The sequence below is a fragment of the Vidua chalybeata genome, chromosome 3 (assembly GCF_026979565.1).
Source record: "Vidua chalybeata isolate OUT-0048 chromosome 3, bVidCha1 merged haplotype, whole genome shotgun sequence".
Lineage (NCBI taxonomy): Eukaryota > Metazoa > Chordata > Aves > Passeriformes > Viduidae > Vidua > Vidua chalybeata.
Genome location: NC_071532.1, coordinates 72340766 through 72362239, shown reverse-complemented (window position 1 = coordinate 72362239; position 21474 = coordinate 72340766). Strand labels below are relative to the sequence as shown.

At 35.5% G+C, this 21474-nt stretch overlaps 1 protein-coding gene across 2 annotated transcripts in view; it reads right to left on the bottom strand.

The window, feature by feature from the left end:
- Positions 1 to 21474, bottom strand: part of ASCC3 (activating signal cointegrator 1 complex subunit 3) — a 251081-nt gene that overhangs the window by 164711 nt on the left and 64896 nt on the right. For both annotated transcript variants that reach the window (XM_053937188.1, XM_053937189.1), the window contains exons 9-10: positions 20959 to 21159; positions 20366 to 20506 (exon numbers count right to left, since the gene is read on the bottom strand). In XM_053937188.1, coding sequence (XP_053793163.1) covers positions 20366 to 20506; positions 20959 to 21159 — 342 coding nt within the window. The remainder of the gene's footprint in view (positions 1 to 20365; positions 20507 to 20958; positions 21160 to 21474) is intronic.

The following is a 21474-nucleotide window of genomic DNA, read 5'->3' as shown; positions in this document are numbered from 1 at the left end:
TTTAGCTCATCCTAGGGGAAGCTTTGCTCAGTCACAGCCAGCACTCCTCATCTTCTGACAGCTTTTTGGCAAGGGGGCATGGGCAACCTACACAGTTTACTCAATTCATGCTGTAACTATTTATCTTGGTGGTTTGTTCTGGCAGGGAACTCACTGCAAGCGCTTAACTTCTGCAGAAATGGAGACATGTAAAACTGCACACAACTACACACATCCACCCAGAGCAGACACTCATTGGAATGCAGCATATTTTGCAATTCTGTAGGCAGAGCTGCTATTCTGGGGCTTCATACACTTTGAAAATGTTTCCCTTCTAATAAGTGATACTTTGGAGCTTCTCACAATTTTTAATATTAGATAGCTGATATCACACCCCATGAGGGACTCATTACCAGTTTGGCACTCTTTGAGGTAAAACGCCATCAAAACATGTTACAAGAGCAGCAACCTGCAAGTCATTTTCATAATGCTGGTTTTATTCCTCTTTTTATTGCACTCTTACTCTGTGATTTATTCAAGCATTTAAAAAACCTCATGTGAGCTGGAGCTCAGGCAGGGAGTCAAATAAACATACAGAAAGTAAAGCAGAGGGCAGCAATTCAAAACAAGAATCTGAGGTAGGAAGTAGTAAATAATGAATACAAGTATTTTGCTCTTCATAGATCAGAAAAAAAATCTGATGATGTGTTTAACAAAGTTAAAACAGAATTATGCTTCTCATAAAGCAGATTCCTTACCATACAAAGATATGCAGATGAGCACTACGCCCATTTAGTTGAACAGATTCTAACAAATCTGAACATGTATTTGTGGTCTAAAGTAATGTCAATACAAGACCATATATACACATACAGATATATATGTATATGCATCTTAGAAGCATTTAATAATAGGGCTACACTTACAAGAAGTATTAACATAAAAGACTGAGTTCATCATGCTAGGAAGACTTACAAAAGAGGTGCATTATATTGATGCATATTAGAAGCAATTAGTAAGTCACCAAAGCTAACAGCAATTGTCAATCAACAGCAGAAATCAACAAGGGATTGTAACAGCTCTCACTCAGAACTTAAAATATCCAATGACTTTTTAACTAAAGCAACATAACTCTGTTCAGCATGTTTTATTTTATAATGAGTCTTAGGAATGCACAATGGTTTCATTCCTCTATAGAACCCAGCTATTCCATCTAATGAAAAGGCAACTGATTGACAATGTACCAGCACACTGACTTAGCAGAGCAAGATACTTATGACACGTTCTGTTGAATTTATTTTTTTGAATATTTATTTGTTGCATCCTCCGTTTCATAATTATGACTAACAGATTTAAGTTTGTATGTGAAAATTTAAAATTTTATGCTTTCAGCACAATTTCTGGATGTCCCAGAAATTAAAAAATTCATTTAGAAGTTCCAGTACTATTTTAGACCTCAATACAACAGACTCTGACACAGTAAAAATAAACTGGATACGACATTACAACTAGTAATTTCCTTTTGTTGTTAATGTGAAAGCTCTTACCTTAAGTACTTTATAGTTTTACTAAAAGAATATGGAGTAGTTTTCTGTGGAGTAGTTACATTAGTCTGAGATGAAACTACAGAAAACAATGTATATTAGAATCACAGTAGTTGTCCTGAGTAATAGGAATGAGCACCTGCTCTCTGTATTCTTTTTTCCCATGACAAAACAGTCTGCTTAAAGTCAGTACAAACCTTATTTTAAAAACCATAGTGAGGAAGAACAGCTTGCATGATTTTGTGAAATTTATCTCTTATATTGTAAAATATATAATTAGCTACTCAGACATCAAGTTTAAGTAATGATCTAAATGTTTTAAAGGAGTCTGATGCAAAACATTACCCTCTTTTCCTCTTTGCTGTTAATCAGTTCACCAATTATAGTTTTACTAACCTCTGATATACTACTGTCAGGTCTGATTGATGCCAAAAGCTCCCTTAATCAAATCTGACAACTTTGAGCAAGTGCCTGTCTCTTGAGACACTGCATCCAGCCTGCTTGTTTTCAAATCTGCACAGTGTTATTTTGCATTTCTTTCTCCTCTAGCCCCTTTTTCATGTCTAAAGAGATACAACAGAATAACAACAAAACATGACTGTAGAATATATTTGTGTATGTTTTTATATATCATTATAGCAATACTCGGGATAAGATTGTTAGTTTGTTTAAGAATTGACAAGGAAAAAGTAAGAACAAGGAGACTTCTTGGAAATTGAAGTTTCTGAGAAATCCAATATTGTTGCTTGCTTGATGGTTTTGTTTGATAATTGTAGGTTTGTAACTTTTCTTTTTTTCCTTTTTCTTTTTTTCTTTCATAGCTGCAAGGAAAATGGTTTCAAAGTCATTACTCCTCTGTTCTATAAGGAAACTTTAGGCTCTGGTTGCACAGCTTCAGGAGACAAAGATAAAAGACTACCCCAGCTCCCAGTTTTTTATGTTTATTTATACTGGTATGCTTTTAAGACTCATCACAGGGGTCCTCCATATCGCATTAAGTGTAAATATTAAAAGGTTCAGAATAACTTTTGTTGACATAATGATAACTTTTGATTTACTTATTTATATTTTAAGACTAGCCAGATTTTTTTCCCCTGTTCTGCTCCTATCAAGCCTTACCCCAAGATGTGGATTAACCCAACATTATATGAAAAAGGACCAAAGGACAACAGTGACATTTTGTTCCAAATATCCTTTTTCACACACCTTCACTCAACAGTTTTATTTTCTATCACAGATTGGTATGCAAGAGGGAGTAAGTTTGTGTTTTTGTCTCCAATCAGGTTTTTTCAAGAATCAATGCAAACTGATGACTGCTATCACTGATATGGAGGCATACTAAGTGTAAGATGAAGAAAAAAAGGCCTTGGTTCAACTGAGATGCTGATATTAAACAGATACTGCATTAGAAGTCAATTTTGTGACACCAGTTTACAAAACGACAACTCAAATACCAATTCATTTGCTTGCATGCACATGTGATTTCATGAAATTTTCCCTTCAAGTTTACACTCCAGAGAAAATTATGTCTGCTAATATTAATGATAACCAATGTTGAAGGTTATTGTAAAAGACAGCAAGATTGTCAGATTTATATTCTCTGGTTACATTAACTAAGAACTAGCAACCCCTTTGGATTTCAGCAGGATTCTTCAAGCACCAAGAGGAAATATCAACAGCTTGCTGTTGTAATGAAAGGATCAAATCACACAGAGTTCCACAGGAGTCTGTGCACCTCAATATCCTTGCATATTTTCATGAGTAATCCTAGTAACAGACTACAGATTATATCCACTAAACATTACATGGATACTATGCTGGACAGAGCTGTAGACACATTGGATGATGGTGTATGAATTTTAAAATGTCTTAATCTGTTAAAGAACAGATTAATTAATCTGCTTGAGTCGGTAATATAATTTTAAGATTCTACACTGAGGATAGTATTTATCTTGCCTCTTTCCTGCTAATTTACAAAATCACCCTCAAAATTAGAAGTCTAGGCTCCCTCTAGCTGGTTCATTTCATCCAAGTATCAACTAGCCTTAGAAGTCTCTTCTTTGTTGTGTTCTCCCTACAAGTCTGTGCAACCCATTTAGACCAGTTCCCTAAGTCTTACATGGCTAAAGCCAAAGCAGATGAATCTGACTCTTAGGAATAATTATCCGACAAATGCAGGATGTAAAACATCCTGGCAAGGCAGTGGTTGGACAGCAAAAAGAGAGAGAGCAGATCAGTCTGCACATGAACTAAAAATGCTCTGCTGATGCAAAAATGGAAACCTTGGAGCAGAAGTGCTGCTATTTGGATGTGCTAAATAAAGCTTCCACTCTCCTCAGCAGCAGTATGATTTTGGGGCAATACATTATGTTCTGGGCAACTTATTTCAAGAAGTGCAAACCAACTGAGAGTCCAGAAGTGAAAAATGAGAATGACTAAACGTAAATGAAGCATGACCTTTACAAAAAGTTTAAATAAACTGATGCTCAGGCTGAATAAATGTGTCTGAACAGAGAGAACTAAAACTGCAAGAGACTTCAGAAAGCAAATGGTGGTGACTGGGGAAGACAGACATTTAGGTAAGGAAAGTGGTAATAAAATTTGATTAGGATTTAGGTTGAAAGTAGGTTTCCATTTAAAAAAAAAAATCTTTTAACAATGAAGAGAGGTAAGCCCTGAAGGACATTTATCAGGAAGTTTAAGTAAGCTCCATGAAATCAGAGCAATAGTGAAATATATATATTACATTTATATATATTACATGATATATATTACATTTGCGTTCTCAGAAGGACAAATTAGATTAATTCTCATAGTACTTTGTATAGTTTTAAGGTCAGCTAACAAGGCAAACAAAAACTTAAATTAAAAAACACATTTCAAATTTCAATTATAGGCAACTATGTATAACATATAGCCTAGACAATATATTCTACTCTATATTAGTAATTTAATATGCTACTAATATGTACCCTGCTAGTACTGCTTGCTATAATATAAACCACTAGGCACTTCATGATAACAACATTTTTTTTGCTATAATAAGAATACTTTACACTACTATTACATATATTCTAATTTTATTGCAAATTAGACTACATTTCATTATAGTTATTGCATGTAAAGTGATTCTTCAGTGTGGGAGGTGCTTAAAATTTTTTTTGATGTAGTATAGGAAAAGCTGTATTCTAAATGCAGTCATATTTAGCATTATTATCTAAAATATTTGTAAGCATTAATTTGAAGTATAATGTCTGGGGTGTGTTCCACAAATAAATCACAATAAATGCTAGACAACCAAGATAAATAAATCATAATAAATGCTTGACAAATTCAAGATATTCTGTTATGTGCAAAATGACAACTCAGAGGACATGAACTCTCAATTGCCCTGATGCTATTTTGTAATTTTCTTGTATTTTCAACTGACCAGAAGCAGTTACATTTGAAAAAGATCCAAAAGAGGCAAACATTCCCTGAGCAACCTGTCCTCAACTCTGCTCAAATAAGCTATCTTTTTGCAGAGGAATATTCACTCAGCAGGCACAGCTGTTATTCTGCAATTTTTACATCTAAATCAAAGATAATTGGACTTCTGAGTACATTTAAATTGTACTCTGGGAAAAGGGTCTAACTTAATGCATCATTTGCATTAACTATAAAAGACTGCGTTTTCACCCTGTAAAATTTACTGTGCTTAAAAAAAGTATTTGGAAGTGCAAAACAGTTACTAAGTAATTTTAAAGATGTGTAGACACCTTTTGCACAGAACCTTTTCAGCTATAAAAGGCCATTAAACCAAACCGAAGTAAATCATTCTTCTAAATTCTTCATAGATAAAATATTAATGGTAATAGAGACTCCTGAAAATTACTTTCCTCCAAGTTTCACTGAAGATCCTCAATTACAAAAAAACCTGAGACAAAAGCCATAATATTTTATTTGGTGCTTTTAATAAGTTCATTAGTTAATCTTATGCAGATGAGCAGTTAGTTCATACCACAAAGCACTTCAATTTCAGATTCTCTGATATTAGTTTAAGAACTTAAATTGAGGCATTCTTTCTTGTTACTTATTGAGATTCATTGTACTCCACAATTTAACAGTCAGACAAAGTGTTTTAAGGATTTTTAGTCTTAATTTTACATATAAAAATATGAAAAGAAAAATTCTTATTAGCATTTCATCTCTAGAAAACAAAATCTGAACTTTTTCTGACAAAATGTCATCTTTAATGATTACACAGGAACATTTTAACACACAAAATAGTCTCTAAGATGTTCCTTGCTCATCTTTTACTGATACATGCAGATAAATATCAGATAGGCAATTCCATCAAATGGAATAGTTTTGATTTTCACAGAATCACAGCAAAGACAAGGCTGGAGTCACCTCTGGAGATCTACCAATCCAATTCACTGATCAAACCAGGGTCACCTGGAGGAGTCTGCTGAACACTGCATCCAGACACATATGCAGTATCTCTCAGGTGATACTCAAAGTCTTTGAAGACTCCACAGCTGGTCTAGACAAACTTTCAGTGTCTGACCACCTTCACAGGAAAAAAAAAAAAAAAAAAAAAAAAACCAAAAAAACCCCAAAGTCTCACATTTACAGAGAATTTTCTGTATTGCAGTGTGTGCCCACTGCATCTTTTGCAGTTACTGGAAACTACTGAGGTCTGGCTCAGTCTTCTTTACACATAAATACACAATATAGTCAGATCACATCTATCTGAGCTTTTTCATACCCAGCTTGCTTTCCCTCTCCTCATGTGACAGATGTCCTATCCCTCAATAACCTTCATGCCTTTTTGCCAGACTTGCTCTAGTATGTCCCTGTTCCTCTCATAAAGGGGAGCCCAGAACTGGACCAGCACCACAGATGTCTCACCAGGGCTGAGCAGAGAGGAATAGCCACCTCCCTTGAGCTGCTGGCAACACCCTTCTGAAATGAAGCCCAAAATGAAGGGGATGTTGCTGGCTCATATTCAATTTATTTTCCACCAGAATATCTGTTATCTTTCCTGGGAAGCTGCTTTCCATCTGACCAGACCCCAGCCTGGGTTCATAAAATTACTCCCTCACTCCTGCGTAGGACATGGCATGAACTCTGGAACTTCATAAGATCTCTGTTGGCCCATTTCTCCAGCCTGCCAAAGTTACTCTAAATTACTGTGCAACCATCTGATCTGTCAACCACTCCTCCCAGTTTTGTACCATCTGCAAAATTGCTTTGTTTCCACACAGAGGATCAACAGGACTTTTCAAAGGTAATCAAGAATGACTTCATGGTAACTTTGACTAGGTTCCTCAGGACTTGTAGGAAAATATCATCAGATTGCATTACCTTGTATCATACTCTGTTTGTCTGCACCTTCCCTAACCTGACTTTATTCCAAGTGTTGAATTTTCCTTCTCTAGATTTTCCCATTTGTCTCTGGGGCTTGGGATTGCTGAAAACAAGGCCTAACCATAACGGCCCAAGGAAAGAAAGCATGAAGTACCTCAGCCATTTACATGTCTTTTGTCATCAGGTACCCTGTTCCATTTAGCAGAGGTTTTCTCCAATTTTTCTTTTGCTGTACAGAAGCCTTTCTTGCTGCCCTTCACATATGCTCCTGGGCTTTTTCTTACCTAATCCTGTCCCTTCATGCTCAACATATGCAACTACAATCCTTCCAGGTCAACTGCTCCTGCACCCCCTATTGCACATTTCCTTTCTATGTTTGGTTTTCATCCTGTAGGTCTCCTGACACTCTTGTCTAACTTGCTGATCATCAGGATGAGCCACTCCTGAGTTTGGAGGCATTGAGCAGGAATAAGAAGTACAAAGGATTGCTAGAGAGTTTTAAAGTCTGAAAGACTTTGAGTTTCCATCTGGATGAAAAAAAAAAAAACTGAAGTAGCTTATTGAACTCATTCACTTGCTAAGCCATTTACAATGGAGCGCAGAAAATATTGCTGTAATGTGCTACATTACATATAATACCTTACACACAATGCAGTTTCTGAAGGACATTAAGTGAAGACTCCAACTCAAGAATCATGCTGCATGACACAAAGGTATTGAGCTAACTGAACATATTACAGCTATAAAACTGGATCTATAATTTTTGTATATCAGCACACAACTGAATTAAAAGTCTTTGAAACTTTCTACTACACTAGGAATTCTTCCCTCTCTCCCCCACCCCAATACCAAGGTTGCCCAATCAGTGTTACATTTATCTGTTTTGAGAGATGTAGCAGTAAATACAACTTGGCAAGTATAAGATGAACTGTCTGAAACACAGTAAACCGAGACCAAGTAAGTGGAAGGAGCAGCAAAGAGATCTTGTGCTTAGCATTTTGCCTTTGACATGAAGAAGTAACATTTGGTTTTCACTGTCACTGTCTTAAGTATTTTCTTAAATGACAAAAAACCACAGTAAAAACCAGCACACATCAAAACTGGTGCCTATGAAGGCACAAGAAACAGTCTCAAATCTATTATTGAATCTTATGTAAGGTAACCACCTAACACTGGGGTCTCTAAAAGCAACAGCTGACATGAGAATCTACACAAAACCATTCAAATCTCTTCAAGCTCAGAGACCATAAGATGTGATATACATACATACATACATACATACATACATATATATATATATATAGCCCACTTGAGTGGGGGATAAAAGGAAATAAATAATATAAAAGGAATAGAAAGAACAGAAAGCTCAAAGGCAGCCTCCCCTAAAGACCTTCATCATTCTGTTGCAGAAATGAGAGAAACTTAAGAAGAGAAAACTGTGGCTTTCTTCTTCCCAAAGTCACACATCTATTACACAGCAGCCTCTCTGATGATGCCACTATCTTACAATATGCCACTCACAATCTAGCTTAAAACATTACAAATACTTTGCAACTCATGTGATTCAGCTGTCACTGGATGGTCACATCACTGCAGCAATACACCTAAAAATCCATCATGTCAGGACAGAATTTGATTCAACTAGTCCCAGTCAAGCAAAAGTGAAGAAGGGCCTTTTAAAAAGTAATAATTTAATTACAAACCTAGCAACAGAGAAAGGAAGATGCCGAACCCTTAAAAAAAGGCTAAAGAACAAGAGTCCTATCTCTTAACACGCATTAAGTTTGTATGTTCTATTTTCAGAAAAACTTCAACATTGTTAATATCTGTTGTGTTGAAGAAACAGATGCAATAATCTATGAGCAATCTTTTACAGACAAATATTAAAGAATGTTTACTAATTTGATATTTTCAATGCAATATCTTTAACATTTTACTTCATACTCACTTTGGCAACATTCTGCCACAATGAATTGAGATGAATCATTGACAAACAAAGAATTTTGACCTCTATAAAAACAGACACTACTTCAATTCATAAATTACATGTATTTTCAGTGCAATTTGACTTTAAATAGCAAATAGGCAGAATATTGCCTAGAATCATGTCTATACACATTTAAAAAAACTATTTCAAACTTTTTTTAGCTAGTACTGCTTACAAAAATATTTTGAATTATGTATTTGCACTTGATTTCATAACAATAATAAGCAGCAAAATTGATTTTATTAACGGGAAAGCTATTAAATCGGATCTTCCCATTTTCAATAACTAACTTATCTTGTGTGTCTGATATCTCCACTTGAAAAATTAAGAAATCTACTTGGCTCACCTGTAGGTGACACTGTTGGTCTTAGCCATACAACCAAAGAGCAACAGCATTCCCGCAGTCTGGAACAATGGTGTTTCCAAACCATACTTTTTTTTTTGTTTGTTTTTTATATTTTTCTGCTAGTCCTTTCCAGTTCCATTGTGTGTTGGTTAAATCCCAGCCAGCAGCTGAGCCCCACACAGCCACTTGTGCAGTCCCCTCTGGTGGGATGGGGTAAAAGTGAGGCTTGAGATACTGGGATTAATAGGTAAAGCACAAGCTGTGCACACAAGGAATTCAAAGCAGAACAAGGAATCCATTCACCACTTCCTATTGGCAGCAGGTGATGAGGGCATCCACCATGTGTAACAGTGACTTGGGGATACAAATGGTCCCTCCAAACATCCTCCTTCCTTCCTCCAGCTCTGTGGAGGAAGCCCTGTGGTATGGGATATCCCTGTGGTCAGTTGGGATCAGTTGTCCCAGCTGTGTCCCCCTCCCAGTTCCCTGTGCACCCCCAGTACCCTTGCTAGTGAGGTGGAGAAAAAGGCAGAAAAGGCCTTGACTCTCTGAAAGTGCTGCTCAGCAATAACAAAAACACCCTGTGTCATTTACACTGTAACCAGCAAAAATGCAAACCATAATCCATACTGTCTGTTATGAAGAAAGTTAACTCTATCCCAGCCAAAAACAGCACAAATTTTAATATCAAACCTCTTCAGAGACAGTGATTTATGTAAGTGCATAAAGTACAGTTATATTAAAACTGAATATGCTCTGACAAAGCCTAAAGTCATGTAAAAATGTATCCACTGGAGAGGAAAAGTTAAAAACCAAGAGTATATACCTCTAGCAAGGGCAGTTCATCCAAATCAAGTATTTGTATTTTGTACATTTAAGTGCTGAAGTACAATGCCAGTTTATCACTTATAGGAAAAAAAAAAAAAAGAAAAACACTAAAAACTTCTGGTTTTAAAACAGCTTAAAAAAACTTCTAGTAGCCAAGTCAGGCATGAATATAATTATTTCCAATAAAAGGGAACACACCGAGAATGCAATTACAATAAAACTCCACCTTATACCCTTTAACTACAGAATACATAAAACAAATTTTTTCCTATTGTTCAAAATGTCTGTAATTTTATCTGGCCTCATTTCAACTAGGTTTTTACTGCTAAACCAAAAATTAACTCCCACCTTTCTACCCAATCAAAATAGAGATTTTAGCCAAGTGAGTCATAGCAAAGAATGCCAGTCAATTACACACTTTATCATAGTATGTAACATTTGATTATTAATCACAAAGTAGGCTAGTCAAAGCCTGCACTAAAATTCTACAGATTATGCAATTATAACAAGCAAGTAGGCATGTTAGCAAAATAAACAACTGTATCTGTCTATTTCAAAAGTAAATTATTTCAAATAAAATGTAAATGCATGTCTGAAGAGTAGTGATTCTAATTTCTGAAGCAAGGAAGACTGATTTTAGTAAAATCTGTCATAAATGCAGAAACTAATTTAGGTCACAGACAGCACCTTCAGTTCCTTATAAAGGACTACTATTTTTTTATTCAAACTGCTACTGTTGGATGATGTATAAGTACTTTCCCCCACTGGCAAAATCTTAGCTGTCATAGGCACATATATTAATGGAAGAGTCATAAATCAGAAGGGCTTCCAACAATTTCACCAGGGTACTGCAAGACTGATGCCAAAAAAAAAAAAAAAAAAAGTTCAGGGCTGAAAGCATAGAGTGATAACACCAGCCTGAGAAAGCAATGTAGTTATTCCAGCAACAACACAACAGAAACAATGCAGACATTTCAACCAAGCAACAAGCTTATTAACTGAACCCACTGGAAAAATATCCAGCAGTCTCTTATACAAGTCAAACTTCATTTATTTCCTAATAGGTTTCACCAGCAGAGACAATCAAGAATCCTACATGTGATGTCACGGAGTTTTTACTGTCTTTATTTCTGAGGGATAAAGAGTTCAGTCGAAGAATTAACATCACAATACCTAAGATACCTCTCTGCTGTTTAACATCAATATTTTTCACCTGCTTTACTATTTCCCCGAGTTGGTGTAAGGAAGTAAGAAAACTGGGAAAACCATAGCCTTCATAAAAATGGCACCCACAGAAAATTTCCTTCCTTGTCTTTAAAGGTCAGGAAATAACACTACAGTGCTAAAAAACTGAAAATTCGTTCCTGAGGTGAGGTAGATGGGCATATCAGCATTACAGAAATGAGCCCAACCTGCAAGGAAGTGGGCTTCAAATATAAGGATTTTCCCCAGCTGCAGACTGTATTAAGTGCAGATTCATCTAATCCAGGCGATGTCTTCATTTCCCTTTTGTTATTTCCTATTTTGGATCTCTGAAGAGAGTAACCTTAACTTTTCTTCCTTCTGCTTATCCATTGAAACACTTTGAGGATTCCATTTTCTCCCTCCAAAAGCTGAAGAGAATGAATTTAGCCCAGCTGAGGACTTGAGTGTTACTGGTCACAAACCTGAGTGTGACTGCTATCAACTGGGAGTGTACACTGCTTACTGGTGAAAGGACTGCCACGATCAGAACTTTAAAACACCCCACAGCATTTCAAATCTTGCAGATGTACAAAGACACATCCCTTCTGATTATATTTTAATTATCTCACTTTCAGAACTAAACACTAATTAAGAAATACATTAACATTTACAGAAAAAAAATTAAAAGTGAGACAGAAAAAAAATGCAACAGTCTGTGGCATGCCATCGAGATTCCTTGCCTCAAAGAAATCCTGGATAGTAGATTTTTAAACATAGTTTTCCCTGAAGATAGCATGATCAATGAATCAGGTAGCAAAATTTTATTTTGCACACTATAAGAACTTCTGAAACAAAGGAAATACATATGGAAACAACAGTGTGAAGTGGAGATGACTTTGGGACACAGAAATCCTACTGTATAAAAAAGATTTTGATCCTTTTTGACTAAGACCTCCACTTTAGCAAGGATTTCTGTTCTAAATATTTCAGTATATTTCTTTCACTTGAATGTTAAGGCTTAACCTCATTTAGAGAAAGAAAGACTTTTTTTAGATTGTGCATAACTCTGAAAATTCAGAAGAAAGAAAGTTTTCTTTCAGCAAGGTTGTACTAAGGAATATTCAGGAAGTTCTCTCAAAAGAGTCAAGTCCCTTCTTTCTTTCTTTTTTTTTAAATTAGATTTTGATCTCTTCCTGTCCCAGTCCAAATTTTGATGAAAAGAGGATATTCTGCTATTGAAACCAGGGGTGTGCATAGAATCCAGCACTACTTTACATTCTAGGCATACTGGAAGAGAGATTATTAACCAGGTTAAACTCTGGTTTTGAAATGAACTACTTGAAAAGCAGAGGCTTTTTCAGTATCTGTGAACTCTATAATCGCTGGATCACTTTTGAAGGCCACTTCATGAAAGTTTAACTCCTCATAACAAAAGAGATTTGTAGAGTTTATTGCATCTAACACATCCAAAGCACCATTTTGTTCCTGGAAGGAAACAGACTGGCATCTAAAGTCAACAGTAATACAGATGTTTGCAACAACTCCAAGTAAAAAACCAATGGCATGCAATAGGAGATGAAGGCCACTTGGAGACAACTAACATCGTGTTAGTAAGTGCTTAGTAAGAGTAAGTGCTTATGGGGACAGATAAAATATACAGAATAAGCAAAAAGTAGATTAGATAGGGAAAAAGCACCAAGAGACAAGAAAATAAAATAGTACTATCTTGTTTCAGAGGCACTTTAGATTGTACATTCTATGCCATTTTCAGTGTAAGTTCTTCAGATAATTTTCACAAAATGCTGTGGTAATACAAATGAGATAGCAATTGACAAGTCAACCTTTCAAAAAAAAGTGTTCTACAGTTGATTTCTGTTGAAATGCAGTACAATACAATATCCTGTGAATTACTATTATTGGAGAAGAGCTGTCAATATTCTGAATTAAAAACATTCATAATTGTTGCTCACAAATTGAAACATTTTTGTATGAGTGTGGTGATAAGTGTGAGTGTCACGATTACTTCATCTTTATCACTGTAAAGAATCACTATCTCATGTACTTACTATATGAATAAGAAAAGTCACAGAATATGCATATTCAGCCTCTAATAGTGGGCTCTGTATATCCATGAAGTCAGAAGCACATACATAGCAGAATATCATAGAATATAATGCTTTAAAATTTAATAAAATGTACACAGGAAAAGTAGTAGGAATCAACTTCACTATTTGCTTTTACTTGGAAGCATCTCTATACCCTATTAAGGTGCAGGAAATGAGAAACAGTATATGAGGAAAATAAAGCTGTAGATGAAACAGCAGGCACCTCAACTTTATAGCCCTCTTTTGCTTCAAATAGTTTTGGACTTGATTTGTTTTATATTGCAGTTAAGAACTTGAGAAAAAAGCATTATTCCATTTTATTAGTATCAGATTCCAATAGGGAATAAAGCCTTCATGACTTAATAACAGAGTCTATTGGCTGACAGAACCTATCAGAGTGACCATCCATATTACTCAGAGGTCCTGATGCCATTTGTCCTTCTCAGAACTACTTGCCCTATTCAGCTCTGATGCCTTTGTGGTCTCTGCTTCACTTCTCATTTCTGCCTTGCCATCAAAAGTACAATTAATCAGCTAATCTTTGAGATGTCAAAATACATTCGGTCCTTCAGGCTATTTCCTCTTGTCAAGAAAAGCATTATTTCCAGTAATCAGACAAATGTATTTGTCAATGCAAATGCAGCTTACACAAATTCTCTTTTCATTTACAACACTGCTGTTTACAAAGACACCACTAATACTGTTGTATTACTCGTGCTCTTCAATAAGCATTGCCCTTTTGTTCTAAACTACTCTTATTTCAAGTATAAACAGCTGGGTAAAGTTAAATAGAAAAATAACCAAGTAATAACATTTCCAATAAACTACACAAAATTCACGTAGATTTTAAATACCAAAATTAAATTGCCAGTGAAAGCAGTAACTTTATTTCAAAAAAAATCCCAAGCTAACTGAGCCAGAAGTAACTGTGGTAGGTCAACCATTGCAGCTGGCAGATGCCCCCCCAACCACTCTCACTTCCCCTCCTTTCCTGGACAGGGGGAGAAAGTAAGATGGAAAAGTGTATGGGTCAAGATAAAAGACTGGGAGGTCATGTACCAATTACTGTCATGGGCAAAACAGACTTGACTTGGAAAAAAAGATTGCAAATTTAAAATAGAGTACAATAGTGAGGAAACAAAGACAAAACCTAAAAACTTCTTCCTGCTAGTCCCCCTTCTCCCCAGGCTCAACTTCACTGCTTTGTTCCAAAGTTCTCTACATCTCAGGGATGAGAACTCTACATCTCTCATCTTATAGTCAGTCTATAACTTCACCTCACACATTCCTTCCTCACACTTTTTCCCCACTCTGCTGTGTATCCCTACCACAGGACACACCTTCACAAACTGTTCCAACATGGGTCTTTTCCATGGACACAATTCCTGCCAGAAGCCTGCTCCTGCATGAGCTCTCCATGGGCCACCTTTTCCTTTACTGCACCTTCAACCTGTTGCAGTGGGGGTCCTCCAAGAGCTGCAGTGTGGACATCAGCTCCACCATGGCCTTCAACAGGGAATCTCTGCTCCAGTGCCTGGAGCACCTCCTCTCCTCCTTCTTCTCTGACCTGGGTGCCTGGAAATCATTCATATTTTTGAATGGCTCAACATGTTTGGCACTTGGCAAATTAAAGTGGTATCTTTCCTAAACCTATGAAGGATGGTTTCTTATGTGAAGATAGTTTTCATATAAACGGTGAGCAATGCAAAGAATCAACTCTGAAAGCAACGTGACTTTAGTTTATACAGGTTGATGAGAAGGGAACAAATATGACAGCCAGCTGCCCATTTTCTAAATGACAGTGCAAGTCAGGTTTAGCAGGACTTTCTTCACTACCCAGACATGACAGCAAAAAATGTAAACTTCGAATTCAATTTCATGGAAGTTTTTAGAGTTCCTAAAGAATGAAGGAGTTTTTTTTGCTTGTTTGCTCTTTTGTGTTTGGGTTTGTTTCAGTTGTTTTTTTTTTGAATGAGTAAATGCTCCTATAGTTTTCCCACTTCATGCCTTCATTAAGGAAGAATGCTTTAGAAGCACATTATGTTGAAAGCAGACTAATGTGAGGTAGAGCTTCTGATTTGCTTCTAGTACCCCCTTCTTTAAACAGACATGAGATTAATGGTTATCAAATCTGTGACAGAAAAAAATCTGTGACAGAGATATGTGGAGTCCAGCAGAAACCCAGCAGTTTTGGAGATGTCTGTTTCTGTGATGTATTTCAGGCCCATGGTGACAGGCACAGCCTTGAAGTTCAGTAAATGTATACAACTCTTTCTGTGGACCTTGAAGTACTTGAGTACTACGCAAACATTACAGAAAATCCAATAACATGTTTTAAATAAATGACCTTGTTTTCTGTATAATTAAATGTTTGATAAAAAAATATTTAGTTGTTCAGAAGTGGCAGACTATTCACACAATTACAGTTTGATTAATTTTTTCATAATTATTTAAAAGACAGTAAATTTCTTTTTCCTGCTGTCTGAATCCCTTTAACTCCAACAGTATAAGAATGAAGAAACAGAGATACATAGAGGTTTATGGGCTGGGGAAATTAGCCTGCTTTCAAATTTTGACCAGATTTGTTTCCAACTACTACATAATTTTAGCAACACAGAAAGCACTTATGATCTGGCCTTAACACTAATACATATCTGTAACAAGTAAGGCTCACAACAGTCAGGCACTCCTCAAAGCAAAAGAAGAGATCTAAGACCAATAAAAGTAATTTTGCTGGTAACTGCAGGTCTGAGGCACAAAATAAAGCAAAAACATTATAGAAAACTTATTTCAACTTCAAAATGTCACTCTCACTTATATGTACTTACTTGAATTAGAATGCAGCTTGTTGACAATGATTATACCAAAATGCATCTAATACAAAACTGCTGAGGTACCAGTTTAAAGGTGAGAAACATTCACACTAACTGAAGATGCAATAAAACATCAAAATAACTTTCCTTAAAAAAGAAAATAAAATATATTTAACAGGGTAATTTTCAAAAACTATTTTTAAAGTCTATAAAGGTGGAAGAAAGTATGAGAAGCTTTTACTATGTTATGCCAAGGATCTTAACTCTGTTTTATGCTATGTTGGCATAAAACATTAAAAAGAAATTACCTTCTACGTTTTTTGATGCCCACTAACTTTGTGTTAAGGCCAGAAGGCATTCCTGCACTCTGTAGAGGCTACCAATGTTTTGCACAAGTTAAGACATGATGCCACTCATCCATCAGCTTACAATACACTGTGCCCAGGGCAAGGCACTGCTTTCACACTTGGTGATTACCTTATAAATCTATACTGCTCCAATTCCATCTGTATTCTCCAAACTTTCAAAAGATAACTATAACTACATTGTATTTGTTGCAAATGCAAGGTCAAGCCATTCTATGTTTCTATGAAGGGAAATTGTCTCAGAGTTTTAACACACATCTTACATGTTAAACTTGTAACTGTGGCTTTCGACGCATAAGATGTGCAGAGCAGGTTAGAAAACTGTCTGAAGAGTCAATAAAAACTATTTTCATTTTTCTTTTTAAAGCAATTTCATTATTGGTAAAATCAGAAATAATTTAAAAGCTTATGAAGTGTGTTAGAAGCATAGTAATGTTAATGAATATCCAATAATAGCACTGGAAGTAAAATCATATAATGTATAATACCATAAAAGTATGGAGCAGCAAGAAACATGGCTACCTTCTGGATGGGTATAAATGGCAGCATGGAAAGCATAGAGAGAGCTATTGCTGGAAAAATGTGCTACAAACCTTTTTAACTGAAATTTTTCAAAAATATTTAAAAGATTTTATTCCACCATAAAGGGAATGAAAATTTAAATTCCTTGTTACTTTTTTTTTTTTTTTTGCTAGCATTTATATCCTTTAAAAATATTTGTAGAAAAAAATAACAGAGGTAGTTCCCACTGTACATTAAGGGCACATTCCTGAGAAGGGAGACAGTTACCAATTTGTCAGATAAAGCAATTTTTCCTCATCAGGATAAGCACTACAGCTACATGTAATAACTTACAAAACACACATCTTTAAATATACACAGGCAAAGTATGAAGGATGAAGCAAGCAGGATGGAAAGGAAGCAGAAAATGATCAGGATTGTCACTTAAGCACTACTTCTAACTAATACCTGACAATCACCTTATTTTTACATCTTTCATTCGTCACTGATTTGATTCACCTGAGGACAAATATAAAGATGGTGATAATGTAACTGCTCAGAAAACAGGCAGAAGACAGCTGTCACAGGAGATATTTATCAGAGCTTCAGTTGCCTAGAAGTACAAGCTGAGATCTTTTGAAACAGTTACCCAGCCTGAAACACCAGCATCTACTTCAGCTGATAATCCTACTCTCTGCCTTTTACAGCCTCATATATATATACAGCATATATATTAAATATACTGTCCCTGTGTATATAAACTGTGTGCATGCATCTACCTGCTGTAGCATTAATCCTTACAGGAAAAGCTGTTTTTCTGTTAAACAAGGGTACTTCATTACTTACACTACTAAAGGCTAGAAAACAGAGCAATGACTGGCAAAGCGAATCTGAAACTATAAAGAAAGCAGCAACACCTATCAGAATATTCCTTTCTGAGAAATGTATGCATTAGAGAGGCTGACAAGTAAAATGAAGTTTTGAAGCAAGAATCAATTTAATACAGGTTAAAAAAATGGTGAAAGAAACCTACTCGGATGAAGTGGTTTAAAGTGCCTAGTTGAGCAAAGAAAGCTCATGAGTTTTGATAGAAAACAGTATATGTGCAGTGCAATAAGCAAGATCCAGCACAAGCAAGCACTCTTTCCTCAGTTTCTGACATGCTACATATTTGCTGCGCACTTTGTTTTGCAGCAGTGAAACGTTGCACACTGCTGGGCTCCAGAATCTTCAAGAAAAGTAGCAGCAATTACACTGCTAACTCTTGGATTGGCATCATCTCTTATCCTCACCTTCCACATTTCTGATTAATTATAAGACTGACTAGATATGATAAACAAGAGAAAACAAAAAAAATGTTATTTCACTGTCCCAGAATTTTAGCCTTTATATTTTTTTCCCTTTAACCTTCCCAATGTTTTGAAGACCAAAGACACAAAACTGAGCAAAAGCAAAACTGAAATTAATCAACTCTTTAACTATAGTTTCTTTGAAAATGTAGGAACAGTTTTGGGTCACAAATACAATGGCTTCCAAATTTTTCCTCTTCTGGAGACCATTTTTCTTTCACCTCCACTCTCCCAAAGGTTTTGTAACTACAAATACACTTCAGATTAGTGTTTCTGTACTATCACATACTTGGAAACTGTAGAAATCCCTTGAAGGTAAGTTTAAGGCAAAAAAAGCTAATTTCAAAGCAATGGAATGAGTCCATGGTGGGGAAAAAAAAAAGATTTTACCCACATCTTCCCTTTTCTATTTCTCCTTGATTTTTGTCAATCAATATGCTTTAGCCTCTTCGCCACAAAAAAATTAAGAATTATGCTAGTAGTGGCATGCTGGATGAAATAAAAGAGCACGATGAACCAGAGAGTCTTCCTACACTCAAGTTACTAAGTTTCTCTATGTTAAACTCTGTATATATTAATAAGTTCCCATTACAAGAGTAACAAATTTCAGCTTTGCAAACTATTTCCCATACAAATTTTTTAATAAAGCCTGAAATATTTTTTGTTCCTTTTGTTCCCTTACTTTTTTTACTGGATGTAAGCACAGTAATAATAATCAGGTGAGATTGTAGGAATTATATTGCTAACTAGAAGAGCAAGCATAAATAGCATTCTACATTCATTCTGTTCATCCAGCTTTGTCCTTATATTCAGAGCAGGCTTTTCTACTGTCACTTTGAGTTTCAGCAGTGATTACACATTATCTCTCTCTCTATTAAAACCATGATCTACTTGATTATGTGCCCTAGCTGAAAAGTACTGTGAAAACAGGAAGCTATTTAAAATGGTAATTTGGTGTATCTAAATAATTTCAATTACTAAAAGCTCCTGCCAAACTTTTTTAATTTTTTAAACTCAGATTTTAGGTACGTGGTGTTGCAAAGTCACTCTGATAAAGTACCAGTGATTTTACTGTCACTCATTGATATTGGTTTGCTACTTATTGGTGACCACATTATTGTGACTGTATGTACCAATATGTCTGTATATACATTTTCTAATTGCTATTCACAGCTTCATACTGGATAACTACTGCAGTGGTCCTCCTAATCATTAATTACATACTGACATATATTCTTGTCATGTGAAGGGTTTTTCTTTCCACTCACCATAAAAATGCTAAATACCTCAAAGCTAAGACTGCTAAAATATCACTCATCAGGATCAACAATTACTATATTTATAAAAGTTCATATTGATAATACAAGCAGTTCTTTTTTCTGTTTCTTGGACCAGGCAGAAGGGGAAAAGGTAATCACATGGAACTTTATGCAAGTAAAGGTATACAAGTATCTTAAGATTTTAGAAAAATGGTATTTCACTGACACAAACAGCATTTGCCTGAAATAAATATGGTTAAAAGTGCCTGCTAAAACAGAATAATCTCCATTCATGCAATCCTATTTAAGAGGCTAAACCCACAAATTTCATTCATTTCTATGAATGTTCAAATGTTTAGCCTAGTGATGTCTTATACTTTTCAAGGACAAATGAGGAACAGTAAGATTAGCCATTAACAGGAACCTACAGTTTTTGTTTGTTGTTGTTGGGTGTTTGTTTTTTTTTTAAAGAAGGCAAGTGTTATTTTAACATATTTGCAACAATGTTGTTACAGCATTTTGGATTTATTTGGAACTTGCCATTTGAAGACTGAACTTTAAACTTCTCAAAGATGGTTTTTATTGAAGAATTCTGAACTTATAGCAGTGTACATAATCACTGTAATTACAGATGTAGTAATAATGCTTCAGCGGCTTCGCCAGTACTGTTACAAGGAGTTTGAAGAGCAGTGTAACTATGAAAAGGTACAAATACACACACAGAGAACAGTATTTGCAAAGATTAAGCATACCTGTGTTCGCAGAATTTCGCCTTTTGACAGTTGCATATCACCAGTCAGCTCTTTCACAGTAATGCCAAGTGGCTCCAGACGCTTGCTGAAGTAATTTGTCATTTCGGCTGCCAAAGCCTTCATAGGAGCAACATACACAATCTGCACCGAAACAACACACACTTGATAAATGAGCAAACGCCACAACATCGTTTGTTTCATGGCAACCATTACAAATCACAATTTATTGTGAAATATGATGCCAAGCACTTACAGTGAAAAATCTTAATAGTGATATATGAAAAGTAGTTATCTTTGTTGGATAAGTGTGCAGCTGTTTAAAGGACAATGGATTTTGTTTATACAGCCTCATCGCTTTGAAAATTCTGCATGAAAGCTAAATGCATTTTCATAGCTTTTTATTCACATAATAAGATTTTTAGAACACAAGTAAGAATAGCTTTAATAATGAAGTAAATCAAAACTAGCCTTATCTTTAACTTGGAAAAGTCTAATATCCTTGAGAACTTCCTGATTTCATATTCCATGTAAAACATATAATAGCTTTTACTTTACAAGTTAAAAAGCTGTTATTTGGTTCATTAAACTCCTACCTTAAACTCATCCTTTTTGATAACACCATGCTGGACGTGCTGGCGAATTTCATGAAGGATTGTCAGCATGGCAATGTTAGTCTTCCCAGCACCAGTGGGGGCACAGATCAACATGTTCTCGTTTGTGTTGTAGGCAGTCTCGAAAACTATAGACTGGATCCGGTTTAGTCTTTTCATGCCTTTAAAAGCAAGTTGTCCAATCTGTTGAAATAAATACACATATCTTGGATTTTTCATAGATGTTTGTGCATGTGTGTGTGTATCTATGCATATATTAAAAGAACACATGGAAACAAACCTTCAGATACCTGTCATAATGTATTTATTATTCCAAGTTTTTTTTATTTGGAGAGTACCACTTCTACTCAACCCTCAAATAGGGAATCAATAAAGAATACAAATTATAGCAGGATAACATCTGCTAAAATTAATCAAAATCTTTAGCTTCATACTACTTCACCACCTAATTTTTTTACTAAAGAGTGGGACCAAAACTAATACACAATAAAACATGGA